Source organism: Cyprinodon tularosa, unplaced genomic scaffold (assembly GCF_016077235.1).
Source record: "Cyprinodon tularosa strain WSP-4 unplaced genomic scaffold, ASM1607723v1 ctg994, whole genome shotgun sequence".
In the NCBI taxonomy this organism is placed as follows: Eukaryota; Metazoa; Chordata; class Actinopteri; order Cyprinodontiformes; family Cyprinodontidae; genus Cyprinodon; species Cyprinodon tularosa.
The window spans coordinates 101,969-117,243 of record NW_024039778.1 but is presented as its reverse complement, the minus strand read 5'-3'; the positions used below and the strand labels follow the sequence as shown (position 1 = coordinate 117,243).

General features: G+C 37.0%; 1 protein-coding gene across 1 annotated transcript in view; it reads left to right on the top strand.

The window, feature by feature from the left end:
* Positions 1-6,720: 6,720 nt before the first annotated feature.
* The window catches only part of tacr3a (tachykinin receptor 3a), a 58,440-nt gene continuing 49,885 nt past the window's right edge, over positions 6,721-15,275 (top strand). Inside the window, exon 1 of the mRNA XM_038276079.1 lies at positions 6,721-7,363. Coding sequence (XP_038132007.1) covers positions 6,996-7,363 — 368 coding nt within the window. The 5' untranslated portion in view covers positions 6,721-6,995. The remainder of the gene's footprint in view (positions 7,364-15,275) is intronic.

Sequence of the window (15,275 nt, the reverse complement as noted above, 5' to 3'; positions counted from 1 at the left end):
AATATGCAGAAGGATCATTCCAAACTGGGGCAGGAATTAGCTTATGAAAATCATATCTTCTCAACACAGGGCACTAAAGCAAAGCAATGGCTGGGCAAGAAGCCAACACTGTGTCTAAAGGACTAGAAGCAAAAGCTACATTTTGTTTGCGGATCCTATGATTTACTTAATTTTGTTCGTCTTGCAGAACTAATTCTTTTATCATGGTATCTGTGATACTAAAGTGCAAGTAAGGTAAGGTGATTACTATCACCTTTCTGAATATACTATGAAACATAGGGATGCATTATTATTGTACATCCCTTGTTCTAAAGAAGTAAGCGAAAGCCTACTGCTAAACTGTTCCTACTGTTAATCCACAAGAGTAGACATTCAGATATCTCGTATCCGGTGGAGTGTCTTCAATAGATATTTCTCTCTGGACTGTAACTGAGCCATTTCATGAAATCAAATCACCATAATCTAAACCATTCCATCTGGTTTGGAAGCAGATATTTATTTCTAGATTTTCTTGGTTCTTCTTGTAAAGTCTGATGAATATATCTGATTTATTTCAGCCTCTAACAGGTTTCCCTTTATTGACATTTATCCTAAATCCATCCGTCTCATCATCAACTGTAATAAATTTGCTGACTGTGCTGAGAAAGAACATTACTATAGCATTATGCTGTCACCACCTTGTTTCCATATTTTCACAACTCTGCTCAAAAGCCACAATTAAAAGGGAGACACAACACATGTAAGAAGATTCAAATATAAATTAACTGAATTCATACTAAGGATAAAACCAAAACTGTCAATATGAAGTGAGGAGGTCAGTGAAATCGTTGGTGTATGGTGACCTAATAGGTGGATGTAGAGTATGTGGAAGAGTTGCAATGTGCCTACAACCATGAAGCATCAGCTTGCTTGAGCCTAAGAACAGAGAAAGATCCTTGGCTCTCAGCATTTAAAAAACCGAGGACCTTACCTGCTACTCAGGCGTCTGTGTTGCAATAAAGGTAAGTGCCTAACCCAACCACAAGGGGTCATAACACTATCTATGATAAAAATAAGCAAACATATTTAGTGGTTTGTCAACATAAAGCAAACTTTATGTTTGTAAATGTTTACAGTGTTTACAAAGCCTGAGGGATACTTTGAAAAGTAGAAAGTTGTTTAGCTAATCTGTGGATATAATTAAAACGCTAAGCTGTTGAATTAAAACAAGCCATTCTGTGAGCAACTCATTACTTATTACTATGTCTTTTTTTTTATAACCTGTGGATTAGTGCTCACTATTTCACTATCTGTTTCTGACTCTCTCTCTTGCTCTATTTTTATTGCTTTTTGCCCATAATTGTCCTCCATCTCTTGTTTGAACTATCGCTGATATTCGTCTCTGCAGACAATACAGTTTCTCTTATTGCAATACTAGCCAAACATTTTATCAGAACATATTAAAACCTCTAAACTTTAACAACAACATTGTCCTAGTTTAAATATTTTCTCTTGGCAGGGCACAAGATTGTAGAAAAAAAATATTCTCTGCCATTGATTAATTTATCCGAACTGTTACAGGCTTTCTGTTTTTAAGCTTAAACTAACTGTACCATACAGAGGATATCTTCTTAAATAAGCAAACAGAAGGTGATGCATAATCGTGTTAAAAAAATCAGCTGCATTGATGCTACCAAATTCCTTTTTTTTATCAACAAAAGGCAGCTATACTGATTTATGGTTTCCATGCCTAGCTATCAGTTTATATTGGTAGCCAGGTCTTGGTGAGTTACAGTCGTTCAATACTCTCTCCACTTGTGGATCCTATCATCAAGAGCTGAATTCTAACTTGATATGTGACATTCATCCCTGTCATTAAGTCACAACTTCAGAAAGATAAGAAGAAAGAAAGAAGATACTGGTTGTAAATGCCTGTGTTCAGCTGTGATGAGTATTTATTCAAGCCTCACTGCCCTCAACAGAGACTCCAAAGTAAGAAACCTCTTAGATTGCATATTGACTGTGTTTTTAATGAGATTAACTGGTATGCATGAGGAATGCATGCTAAAAAAGTCAACAGGTCCAGACTAAAATTCACAATAACCTTACCGAGGACTGTGGCCTCCATACATTGGTGTCATAGTTTGTGGTTTTAAGATGAAAACTATGCAAAAGGCCAAAGCATGATTAAATATAAAGGCCTTAAAGAATAGACATATATTTCTGCAAACCAGACCTAAAGAGGAACTGTTGGTGCATTTTCTATTAAAGAGTCTGTCAAGTTAAAATATAGACTCAAGGTTCCTAATGGAGGCTTTTTCATTATATATTCATCTTTCACACTTCAACAAAATAACCAGCCTGTCAAAAACACCACAGCACACATCCTAGATTTCATATGATTGTTGGTGACTTCATTTCAGCGGAATCTATAGCTAATTGCACTCATCTATTTTGCACGGAATGGCTGATCACTGGCAGTGCTTTTTGCTACAATCTTCTAAAAATGAAACTTCAAAGTTGTAATCGTCTGATCAGATTTTATTAGGTATCCAAACAAACTAATAATGACTCACACAGTTGATATTATAACATACACTATATTGCCAAAAGTATTTGCTCACCCATCCAAATTATTGGAATCAGGTGTTCCAATCACTTCCATGGCCACAGGTGTATAAATTCAAGCACCTAGGCATGCAGACTGTTTTTACAAACATTTGTGAAAGAATGGGTCGCTCTCAGGAGCTCAGTGAATTCCAGCGTGGAACTGTGATAGGATGCCACCTGTGCAACAAATCCAGTCGTGAAATTTCCTCGCTCCTAAATATTCCACAGTCAACTGTCAGCTGTATTATAAGAAAATGGAAGTGTTTGGGAACGACAGCAACTCAGCCACGAAGTGGTAGGCCACGTAAACTGACGGAGCGGGGTCAGCGGATGCTGACGCGCATAGTGCGAAGAGGTCGCCAACTTTCTGCAGAGTCAATCACTACAGACCTCCAAACTTCATGTGGCCTTCAGATTAGCTCAAGAACAGTGCGCAGAGAGCTTCATGGAATGGGTTTCCATGGTCGAGCAGCTGCATCCAAGCCATACATCACCAAGTGCAATGCAAAGCGTCGGATGCGGTGGTGTAAAGCACGCCGCCACTGGACTCTAGAGCAGTGGAGACGCGTTCTCTGGAGTGACGAATCGCGCTTCTCCATCTGGCAATCTGATGGACGGGTCTGGGTTTGGCGGTTGCCAGGAGAACGGTACTTGTCTGACTGCATTGTGCCAAGTGTAAAGTTTGGTGGAGGGGGGATTATGGTGTGGGGTTGTTTTTCAGGAGCTGGGCTTGGCCCCTTAGTTCCAGTGAAAGGAACTCTGAATGCTTCAGCATACCAAGACATTTTGGACAATTCCATGCTCCCAACTTTGTGGGAACAGTTTGGAGCTGGCCCCTTCCTCTTCCAACATGACTGTGCACCAGTGCACAAAGCAAGGTCCATAAAGACATGGATGACAGAGTCTGGTGTGGATGAACTTGACTGGCCTGCACAGAGTCCTGACCTCAACCCGATAGAACACCTTTGGGATGAATTAGAGCGGAGACTGAGAGCCAGGCCTTCTCGTCCAACATCAGTGTGCGACCTCACAAATGCGCTTCTGGAAGAATGGTCAAAAATTCCCATAAACACACTCCTAAACCTTGTGGACAGCCTTCCCAGAAGAGTTGAAGCTGTTCTAGCTGCAAAGGGTGGACCGACGTCATATTGAACCCTATGGATTAGGAACGGGATGTCACTTAAGCTCATATGTGAGTCAAGGCAGGTGAGCAAATACTTTTGGCAATATAGTGTATATATCATACATACTCCTTTTAATTATCTCAGTTTCACCCAATCTGACATCCTGACATAATTTCATATTTTTTAAATTAGAGATATTATATATTTCTTAAACAAAGATACATTTTTGGATTAATTTATGTTTTTTCTATTTTTTATTCCTTAATCATCACTACTTAAACCCAAATAAAGGGGAATTTAGAGTCCTGGGACGGCGCTAGGTAGAGCTGTGGCCACTCCTTACTGGTGATTTCTTGCTCCCATGTGGAAGTAATTCCCAATTTCCAGAAAAGGGATTTCTCCTCTAAAAAAGTGGGTGGAAGTAGTGATACTCATAGATGCAATATTGTAACAGGAATTATTCACAGCAATATGCTAACACTGTGCTGCATGGTTGAGCAGTGGATAGCAAGAAGGTTTTATTTCTGGCTTAGGGTCTTTCTGCAAGGAGTTTGCATGTTCTTCCTGTGTATGCATGGGTTCTTACTGGTACTCCGGCTTCCTCCCACAGTCCAAAAACATGTCCAGTAGGTTAATTGGCTTCTCTAAATTGTCCTTAGGTGTCTCTGTGTGTTTGTGCATGGTTGTGTGTCTTTGTGTGTCTCTGTGTTACCCTGCCACAGACTGGCGGCCTGTCCAGGGTGTACCCTGCCCCTCGCTCATGGACTGCTGGAGATACTGTAGGCGACTCTGACAAGGACTAAGATGGATGGATGGATGGATGGATGGATGGATGGATGGATGGATGGATGGATGGATGGATGGATATAATAACACTAAAGATGACAAGCACAGAATTCATAAACAATTCAGAACTAGTTTATCTCTATTATGGAGAAAAAAAGTGCTGTGTCTCTTCAAGTAATATAGGAGTAGTCTGTGTATTTAAAGAAAAATAACTGCCTAACCAATTTAATGTGTATATTATGCAGAACGCTATATTATTTAATTTAGATTAGATTTTGGATGTATACATCTGAATAGTTTTATTATTAAAGAATGCAAGAAAATCTAATCTGTCTTTAGTAACTTATTTATTTTATTTGTGTAAAATAACGCAGATTTGTATATTCAATGTGTTGTAAGGAGAGAAAAAAAAACAAAACGTAAGCTGCAGTCACTATCATGAAAAGATTTCAAATCCTTTAAGGGTGTGATCTGATTTGTTTAGCCTGGAAAGAAATACTCTTAACCTCCACAATTTATTCCAGCCGCTATGTCTACAGATAAAGGAGCTTTATCTAATGTGAACAGTTGGATGTCTGGAGGGGACTTCAGCCTATTTGTTATGTTTATTTCATCCTCAGGGTGGTGCAGATCTAACACACTTTAAAGTGGCCTTAAAACTATTTTAGATCCATTCCTAAAATAAGAAGTCTCAAACTATTTCCTGTGTAAAGTCTTAATATCCCATTCTATAGTGTTGTTACCACTAACATCGATGTATTTCAGTGAAATTTATTTACATGCTCCAATGCATGGTGGTGCATTACTATGCAGAGGAAGAAAAAGAGACACATCTGAGGGTTTTTACATGCATTTATTGAACATCATTGTGTCAGTACTTTGTAGAAATCTGCAAACTCTACATCGTTTTGAGTATGTCTCTACCAGCTTTTTTAATTTAGAGGCAAATCTTTACCCAAATTAAGTCAGATCAATCATAAAGCATTTTGGGAAATTGATTTTCTTGTCACAGAATCTCAATGCAATTTAGGTCTCAACTTAGACTTGACCATTGGAAGGTGTTACACAATTCCCTTTCAATTTATTTATTTATTTTTTTTACTATATTGTCAATGTAACTATCTGTTTTGCTTGGCCTGAATTCATAATATGATCTATTTATAAAATTTTTAGTAAAAGTAATGGTTCATGCTACAATGTTTTTTTAGTCAGACTGACTGACTGACTGACTAAGAGATTTAAAGACTCATTGCTTAAAGCTCTTATAGTATGTTTAGGAATGTAGTTCTGGAAGAGGGTAAAACTTGGCCAAAATATCAGGTTTTCAGCAGTTATTGAAAGGTTTCCTTCAGTGTGACTCTGCATTTTGCTCCATCATTTTTTTCTATGAATCTATCCAACCTTACTTTGTTTTTATGGTTTTTCAGTTGTAGCAATTCCAGGCTGTTAACTGGTTTGAAGTTCACTATAAATAAAAACATACAATAATTACAGCATGATGCTCATACCATTATGTTTTACAATTAACAGGGTATATTCAGGCTAATGTGCACGTCCAATCAAAGTACCTTGTTCAAAATATTTACCTTTTAATACAACTCCAAGCAAGGTTAGATTATCTGAACTGAGCTGTTATATAACTGCAGCTAAAACAAGAGAATATTGATAATAATTAAAAGCATTGTGTCACTAATTTAACAGGCAAAACTCATATGTTATCATTAAACGCTACACATCAATCGAACAGTGTGTTTTACAGATAATAAACATCTAATCAGTGTTTTGGAAATGTGTAATAACACAATAATATATATTAAACTTAAATGTAAGACTTCTGAAAAACTCCTTTTTTTTCTAGACATATTGAATTATCTGCCTGTGATGTCCAGAAATCTAAAATGGGTCAATGCAATAGAACATTTTAAAGAAAATTTTTAGTACAATAAAATGGAATATGTCTCTGAGAACAAACTGTTCATAAACTGTTATAGAAAAAAAATGCCAGCCTGCTCAATATCCTGTATGTGCAAAAGCTGCTGCCATAGCATCATTAGGAAAGTTGAGGAAGATAAAGGAACCTCGGTGTGCTGCGGCAGATGATACACTTTGGAAAGAGAGAGCTCATAGTGCTTTTTATTCATGAAGTTTGAAACAGCAGCAACACCTATCGATCAATCTGTTTGATTGCTCAGTGCACTTGCGCCTCACCCCGCCTGTTGGCGTGGACTGACGGTGGGAGCTGTGCTCACACTCATATTCAACAGGCTGATGATCCTCTGGGTAAGGCACAGATTGGAGAGCGGTTCAGGCTGTAGACAGACATCGGATATGCGGACTCTTTAATTTGCGCGCAATGGCGCAGGAGCGCAAAACTCCCCCTGCCAATTCAGACTTGCGCTTCAACAAGTAGATTCAAGAACAAAATATATATATATAGACAGAAAAAAAAACATATAAATAATATCTTTTCATTGCATTTGGACAAAGCAGAAGAGGATGGAGACCCCACACAACGGATCCAACGTAACATCGAATTACACTAACCAGTTTGTCCAGCCGCCGTGGCGCATCGCCCTCTGGTCGGTTGCTTACAGCTCAGTGATTGCTGTGGCCGTGTTTGGAAATGTCATCGTCATATGGATCATTCTTGCCCATAAGCGCATGCGGACGGTAACAAACTACTTTCTGCTTAATTTGGCCTTTTCGGACGCGTCGATGGCCGCTTTCAACACTTTGATAAACTTTATCTACGCTGCCCACGGAGATTGGTACTTCGGTAAAGCCTATTGTAAATTCCAGAACTTCTTCCCAGTCACATCTGTATTCGCAAGCATCTATTCCATGACTGCAATAGCTGTGGACAGGTGAGTCTCTGAGTTTGATTTATCCACACGCAAATTTGTAAATGCGGGTGTACTTCTATTTTAATAAAATTATTATAATCAATACTTACTATACATTACATGGGCAGTCTGATCCCATGTTAAACTGTATTATGCTGGGCTCCATCAGTAGGTCTACTGGGGGGAAAAGCATTTAAAGCAAAGCTATTTTCTCTCTAGTGCCTAAAGACAAATGGTACTTTGTTTGGCTTTCATTTTGGACTAACATTAATTAATCTTACTGTTAGACCTCATTTTTTATTAAAATTCATTTCTTTTTTTTCCCCTCTTAATTTTCTTTTTTTTCTCTCCCTTTTGTTAAATTTCCAACAGATGTCATCTTATCATACTTTTCCACATTTAGTTATAATACAACAATACAATATTTGTTATTTTTGTTTGGCAGTGTAAAATTGTTTAAACATTAAAAATGGTGCATAATTTAGTTTGAAATCTATGGAAATGGAAAATGGCTGACATTTTAATTTATGAGAAACTAAAGTAAAGCATTCTAATAATTTAACATCTTTGACTGATACCCCTGAATCTGATCCAGTTGCCTTCAGAAATCACATAGTTAGTAAATGATTCCTTCTGGTTAAAATTACTACAAACACAAAGAGGGCTCAGAGGATTTTAGAGAACATATATGAACAAACAACGTCATAAAGAACAAGGCTTTATTTCTGACCTGACACACCAGACAGGTCAGAAATAAAGCTGCTGGGAAGGTTAACTCATGAAACAATATCACAAGATTTGAAGAAGTCATAGAAAACTTATTTGCCATCTGGAAATGAAAGCAGTATGCTATAAAGGGGATTCTACCAGTTTATGGGTGTTCTCTAAATTAACAGGCTATTTAAGGACAAAATGGATAAACAAGATAGACAAGATGTCACCTTGAATGATATTCAGACATCCACCAGCCTAGGTGGAAGAATCTGTTGATAGGAAAATCACCTTTATAGAAGAGTAGAAATAAGCTGTTAAGCTGTTGCTTAAAGAAAGCCAGTGGGATTCATGTTTTAAGTTTGCCATTAGTGACACAGCAGGCTCATGAAAGACCATACTTTGGTAAGATAACACTAGAATTTTGCGTCCTGACCTACATGCACAATCCCAACTGTAATGCAAGATGGTGACAGCATCAGACTGGGGGCATGCTTTTATTCAGCTTAAACGGATTGGTAGATCAGAGCTAATTAGCAGATGGCTGGAGCTAAATAAATAAAATTTACTCTTACTGGGCTAAAATTATTTTGCAATGTACAATGGACAACATTTATTTTTGGTTTTTTGTAAAACTTGTAGAGACATACCCAGAAGTCTTATTATTGCAGCAAAAGATAAAATATTAAGGATTGAAATGATCTTTTGTTAGGCTTTGAACCTTTTTAGACTGTTATCGTTGCATGAAAAACCTCATATAAACTTACTTACTTTTGGTAATTCAGCTCTATTTCAGCAATCCTCCAAAAGAGCTTGCTCTAGTTGGGAGCTCCACCTATATTTCATATAATCTGTCTTTTTTACCCCCTCTATGTTAAACCAATCATGGAAGACTTAGCTAAATCAGGAAGCAGCCACAGGACGTGTTCATCAAAAAATAACTTGCAAACTACACATGGAGACAAATGGTTTCACTCAAATAGGAGCTCCATAACCCAAATGAACAACTTTGCTTAGTCCTTAAATATGACTCAATTCCTTCTGTTAAAGTAGCTGATGAGAAGGCAGTACAGGTTAGCTTACCAGACTTTGAATTGCTTCACCTCAATACTAAATTGATGCTAAGCTATGCTTCTAACATAAAAATACTCATTGTCCCATTTCATTTTTTTTATCCAGTAAATATGAATGTTGATTTGCTTAAATGCACTTGTTGATTCTCACAAAAATGTTTGTTATCAGTGGTGTGTAAGCAACTGCATGTAGATTATCCCATAGATTTTAGTGGCTCGTGGGGCAGAGGCAGCATCACCACAATAACACCAAATATCTCTCTTCCGGCACCATAAATAAGCAGTATTTAATGGTTAATAAATATTTTGTGCAAAAGGCAAAATGTCATTATTGAAATGCCAAATATTGATTAAACATGCATAAATAATTATTACATGACATAGGACCTTTAAGTCAGGTGGGCGGAGTGCATATGGTGCTATTTCTGTCACATTTTTATTTGCGAATACAATTAAGAGCAAACTATCTAACCCTTCTTTTTGTTGATCTAGCCCATAAAAACCCAGGAAAATATATTGGCATTTGGATTTTAGTGATAAAATGTGTATTTTTAAAGGCACTGTAACTTAGAAAGTGAAATTGTATCTAGGTATCTTCCACATATTAGCTTTTAATAATGTAATGCAATTAGATTGGATCAGCAGCTTGTGAATGGGAGCAGAGCCAGCGTGTTAGAAAGAATCCCCCCACGTTGTGTTTTTTTCCTGCTCTAAGCCTCTTGTTTTCTGTCACATGCAGTCATCTTTTTTTTTCCATTTCACACATTCCTTTTCCTGTCTCTCTTTTTTTATACTGTTTACTTCTTGTCTGTGGCTTCCAGTTATTTGGAAATACAATTTTGTTTTGGCTAGGCTTTGATCATTGAACCATCATATACCATAACGTGCATTAGGGATTAAATTTAGGAAGGATGCAGCCACTGGCTAAATATGAAGAAAAAAAAAAGAGCCATAGCAGAGGGGCAGTGTGCATACATTTGCAGGGTGTGCAGTGATATTATTCTAGGTGTATTTTCCATACAGTGCTTCCCATTAACGTACAGAGAAAACAATGTTTTTCTTTGGGAAGAGCTAACTGTCGCGCAACAGCATCTACTATAAATTGGTATTTTTGGCCTGCAGTGTCCCTTGAATTGCACAAACTGTTTACTTAGAAAGAGAACATTGCCATGACCTAGCCTACATGATGCAGATGTAACCTTGAGTCACAGTTTCCTTAACCCTGGTACGGTGCCGTTTCCGCTCTGATGTCTTGAAATGGCAGAAGCCACAGTTCGTGATCATCTGTGAATCTGTCCTTCCTGCTAACTGTCTGCAGGCATGCATGTTTTAATGGGGACTTCTGCAAAAGAAAGAGTTTTCTGTGTAAAAGGTGAAATCACAGCAGGTGATCCGACTGTTAATCAGGAATGAACACATGTACAGCTCATTTAAATTTAGAAGACAATAAATGTATATAACTGTATCTATTACAAATAATAAACTATCTAATACAGTTTATTATTAACCTGACTTCTTTTAAGTGCAAAATTCCTCTTTAAAGAAAATATGATGATTAAAATGGGCCAAAAACCTGGCTTTATTTTCAGAATAGATAAAAGCTTAAACTGTTTAGATGCTGCTTCTTTTTCTTAGATATAGTTTATGATCATGTAAAAAGCTCTCCTAAATCTTAAAGCCTCTGGTGAAACCTGATCAGTCATGCAGATCCATATTCAGCCGTGCAGAACAGTTTCAGATCATATGCACTGTGTGCTTCAGTTCCCTCCACATCCTTTCTTTTGGATTTAGGTCAGGAATTTGACTTGGCCATTCCAAAACATTAACTTAATTTCTCTTTATCTATTCCAATGTAGAACCACTTTTGTGTTAAGTTTTCTGTGTCTTTTACATGACCCACTTTTTGTTGAGATTTCTTTCACAAATTTTGAATTATTCTATATATTAACCATAATCCCAAACCATGATATTAATATTATGAATTTCATTCCTGGTATTGAGTTATTATATTTTTTAAGCAACTGATATCCTTTAGGAAGTATAGTTTTAACAATAATAGAAAACTGTCTTTGGCAAAACCAAACATTATTTTAATAAACAATGATACTACCTTTGTAAATTTTTAACAAAACCTATTTTGCAAATTTTAGTAAGTTGGCCTAGTCTGACAACATTAAATACAACTCCTTACTTTTTTCTGATACGACTAGCAAACAGTTTTAGTAATAGCTTTTGATGTATTTTATGTTTATAATGTTGTTGCTATTTAACTGTTTGGTCTTGATAGTGAACTCATATACTAAATTGCATGTGACATATTTTTCCTATTACAAAATGCATATATATGACAAAATTACATTGACAAAATACTGTTGAAATAAATGTGTCAGCAATGAAATGAGCTGGTGTAATGCCATTATTTTTCGATTTTAAAATCAAAGAGAGATGACACATAGTCAGAAGTAGGTGAGCTGTCATCATATAGCTGGGTGCAAGTTTATGGTTTTGCCCTGTATGTGATGGAGCCGTTAGTAGAGCTGCTAGAACAGCCGACAGCACTAAGAAAAATACACATAGTTGAAGCAGAGCAGCATGGAGGAGTATCAGCGGACCCAATGGATTTTAGGACTTAAAAACACAACAATGTTGTTTAACCTTAGAATATTCATATTCATTTGAATATGCCATACACATTTATGTTTTAGACTTATGATGTATTTTTAGACTTATACTTTAGGCTTAGTGTTGCACCGATACCAGTATCGGGAGGGGCCCCCGATTCAGGACTAAAATGGTGGTATCGGTATCAGCGAATACCAACAAATAGGGCACCGATACCATTTTGAGAGCCAAAAGTTTATTCAACTATTGTCACCCATTCCAGGTAGGCAATAAAAAGTTCTACTGGATTCACTTTGTATTAATCTTTTTCCTGCTTCACAAAGTTAGGCAGCAGCTTGACAAAGCCATGATGGCAATTATTTTAGTATGCAGTTCTTCATATATATACACACACATCAATTTCAAACAGATGGTATCGGTATCGGCCAATACTGCACAACTAGGTATTGGTATCAGAGCCAAAAAATGGCATTGGCGCAACACTACTTATAATGTATTTTTTAAATTTAAATCAATACTAAAACACACAAAGTAGGACAATTCAAGGAAACCATTAAAGTGTTTTAAAAGTACAATTTTATCTTTTAAAAAAAATTTTTTAATCCTTAATGTACATACTATGTTCATACCATATAATTGCTGAAACAATTGATAGCATCTGAATAATACAGACTATAAGCACAACTTGTTTCTGATGGACTTTCCAGAATAAAGATTTTTCAGTTTGATTATGAATGTATCAATTATTATAAAAGTATGTTATAAATTAATGTACTACTACAATCAAAAATAGCCAATTCATTTGAATGCTGGTCAAATGATTCATGCTGATGATTTGCTTATTTATTAGGTGTTATTTATTTGATTATCTGTGAGACTGGACATCTGGATCGGCTGTTAAAACCCGGTTTGTCTCAACCACTAAAAAATATCAAAAACTTAGATTATAATTTCAATCACAGTTTGAAATTATAATCCAGCTAAAACAGACGCTGAATATTTATTGCATTTGTCAATCACACAACAAAACACATCAGCAAGATCGTGTCCAGGAGCAATGTTTGAATAAACAATTCAGCATTTAAACTAGTATTCTTGCCTAGGGAAAAATACCTGTTGAATAAATTGAAAGTAGTCTTTACTACTTCATTTGCCACAGTTGTGAAGACAAGTTGAGGTATGGGTTTGCATTTCAGGGAATGGAAGCAGCAAAGGTCTCACTCTGTCAGCGGGTCTGGCTTCAGAGACAGCAACACAGGGACTTTGTAGAATCTTAATTTGTTATTACTTACAGCCACATTGAGCGTGTAAGGCCAGCTTAGCTGTTGGTCTTTCCTATCCAAGTTTGAGAGCCTTGGATAGGAGAGACTCCGCATGGTGGAAACTATGGAGCTACAGTCCTACTTTGGTGGTGAAGTGGCTGCATTCTAAGCAGAGCATCATTTCAGGACTGAGGCAAAACATGACTAAAAGCATTTTAGCTAATTGACTGGGACAGCGTTGGAACAGCCAAAAAATAGACAGCTGTTTATTCAAATTGCTCCTTCACTGCTCATCTGGTGTGCAGCATGGATCCAGTGTAATGCAACAACTTTTACACTATTACGTGTGATGTGATGAAGCATTTTAGTTGTGGTCCCTGCTACTCTGAAGCATTTCAATCAGCAGTTTGAAAATAATGAAGAGTCCAGAATGGGTTTTTTGTAACTGCTCATTTCAGAGTCTCAGAAGTGCTTTCAGTGGAATCCTCTATTAATCTTCCTTAATTCATCCTGGGAAGACACAGAGAAAAGCTTCAATTACAAAAAATAAAATCTAGACTCAGACCTACACTTAGACTTAGACAAACTTTATTGTATACACAAATTTAACAAAACCAAATTTCATTTTTTACCGCTCTCGTGACATTTCCATTTCTTAAAGTGCAGCAGTGATCAAATGTAAACATTGGAAGAAAAACACATGGTGTACAAAAAAAACAAAAAAAACGCAATGATATGGTCAGTTTGATGCAAAGACTGTTTGATTTGGAATTTGGAACATTTAGCATTTTTTTCCAGTTTTTCAGTTTTTTACAATGTTCAGCTTTCTGATGGCTGTGGGGAAGTAGCTGTTTTGAAAAACTTTAGAGGGGGGCTAACATTTTTCCAAAATGATTTATTTATACACGTAACACAATTGTATTCTTCCACAATTTCTATCTAAGATAAACCAGCTGATTGTGAGGACTCATTGACTCTCTGCAATCCCTCGCACTGAGCAGGCAGATCTGCCTGGTTGAGATTAAAACCAGGCAGATCTGCCTGGTTGAGATTAAAACCAGGCAGATCTGCCTGGTTGAGATTAAAACCAGGCAGATCTGCCTGGTTGAGATTAAAACCAGGCAGATCTGCCTGGTTCTGAACCAGGCTCAGTGTGAGAGGCCATCTGCTGAGGCCGACTGGGGTTTGAGGGGAAAGAAGCAGATAAAGAAGTCTTCTGCTCGGGACCCGGCAGAAGATTTCGATGCTTTGAATCAGCGTTCGCTCTCATGTAGGGTTGTCACGATACTAAACTTTTCAACTCGATACCGATACTAAGGAAAATACTCGATACTCGATACCATTTTCGATACCACAAGGATAAAAACAAAGACTCCAAAATTCTACAGAAATATTTTCATTAATAAATAAAATACAATAAATAAATACAATAAACAATAAGAACAATATTTTGAGGTTGTTTGCTGTGCACAATATTAAGCAAGCATGATAAAAAACTTATAAAATTAAAATTAAGTGTTCCTTCCTTGGCTATGCTTTGCACACACAACAATGACACTAGCCAAACTGGTTAAGAAACAAAGCACTGTAGCACTGTATCGATACTTTTAAAAACGGGTATTGTATCCGGATATAACATTTTGGTATCGATACTTTTTTGAGTCTTGATACTTTTGAAAACCCTACTCTCATGAGTAACCTAGAAAAGGGTTAGTCTTTCCCCAGGGCCCGGACACTGGTGGTGGGATAAGCCAGAGGGTGAGTGGGACAGAATAAACTGAGAATGAGGGAGGAGATGGGCTGGAAGCGGGGTATATTTTTGTTTGCGTGCGGGATAGAGAAGCTAGGCCAGGAGCTAAATAAAGGGGATCTTGAAAGATTATTGGCTTTGGAGAAGGTGTGTTGCAGGAAAATTAAACATTGTTTTAAATAGAGCTGGAATGATTTGACAAACATTTTAACTAACTCAAATCCTAAAATTATTTAAGGCAAATTACAGATATCTGCCTTAAAGTTCTTAACTTCAGTTTTACTATTCAGTACACTGAGTTGATGTTCACAGCAATGGAGGGAGACACTGGGGGACAAAAGGAAGAGCAGAAACAACAGAGCATAACAAAAATGTGGAATCACTTTTGTGCCCTGTGTACTGCAAAATTGAAACATCTGTTATAGTGGCTCCCCTCACCATCATGGGACATTATATCCGCTTACTGCATCCCCCTGTGATTCTGTTCACATCTAAGTCACTTAGTCTGTGGAACA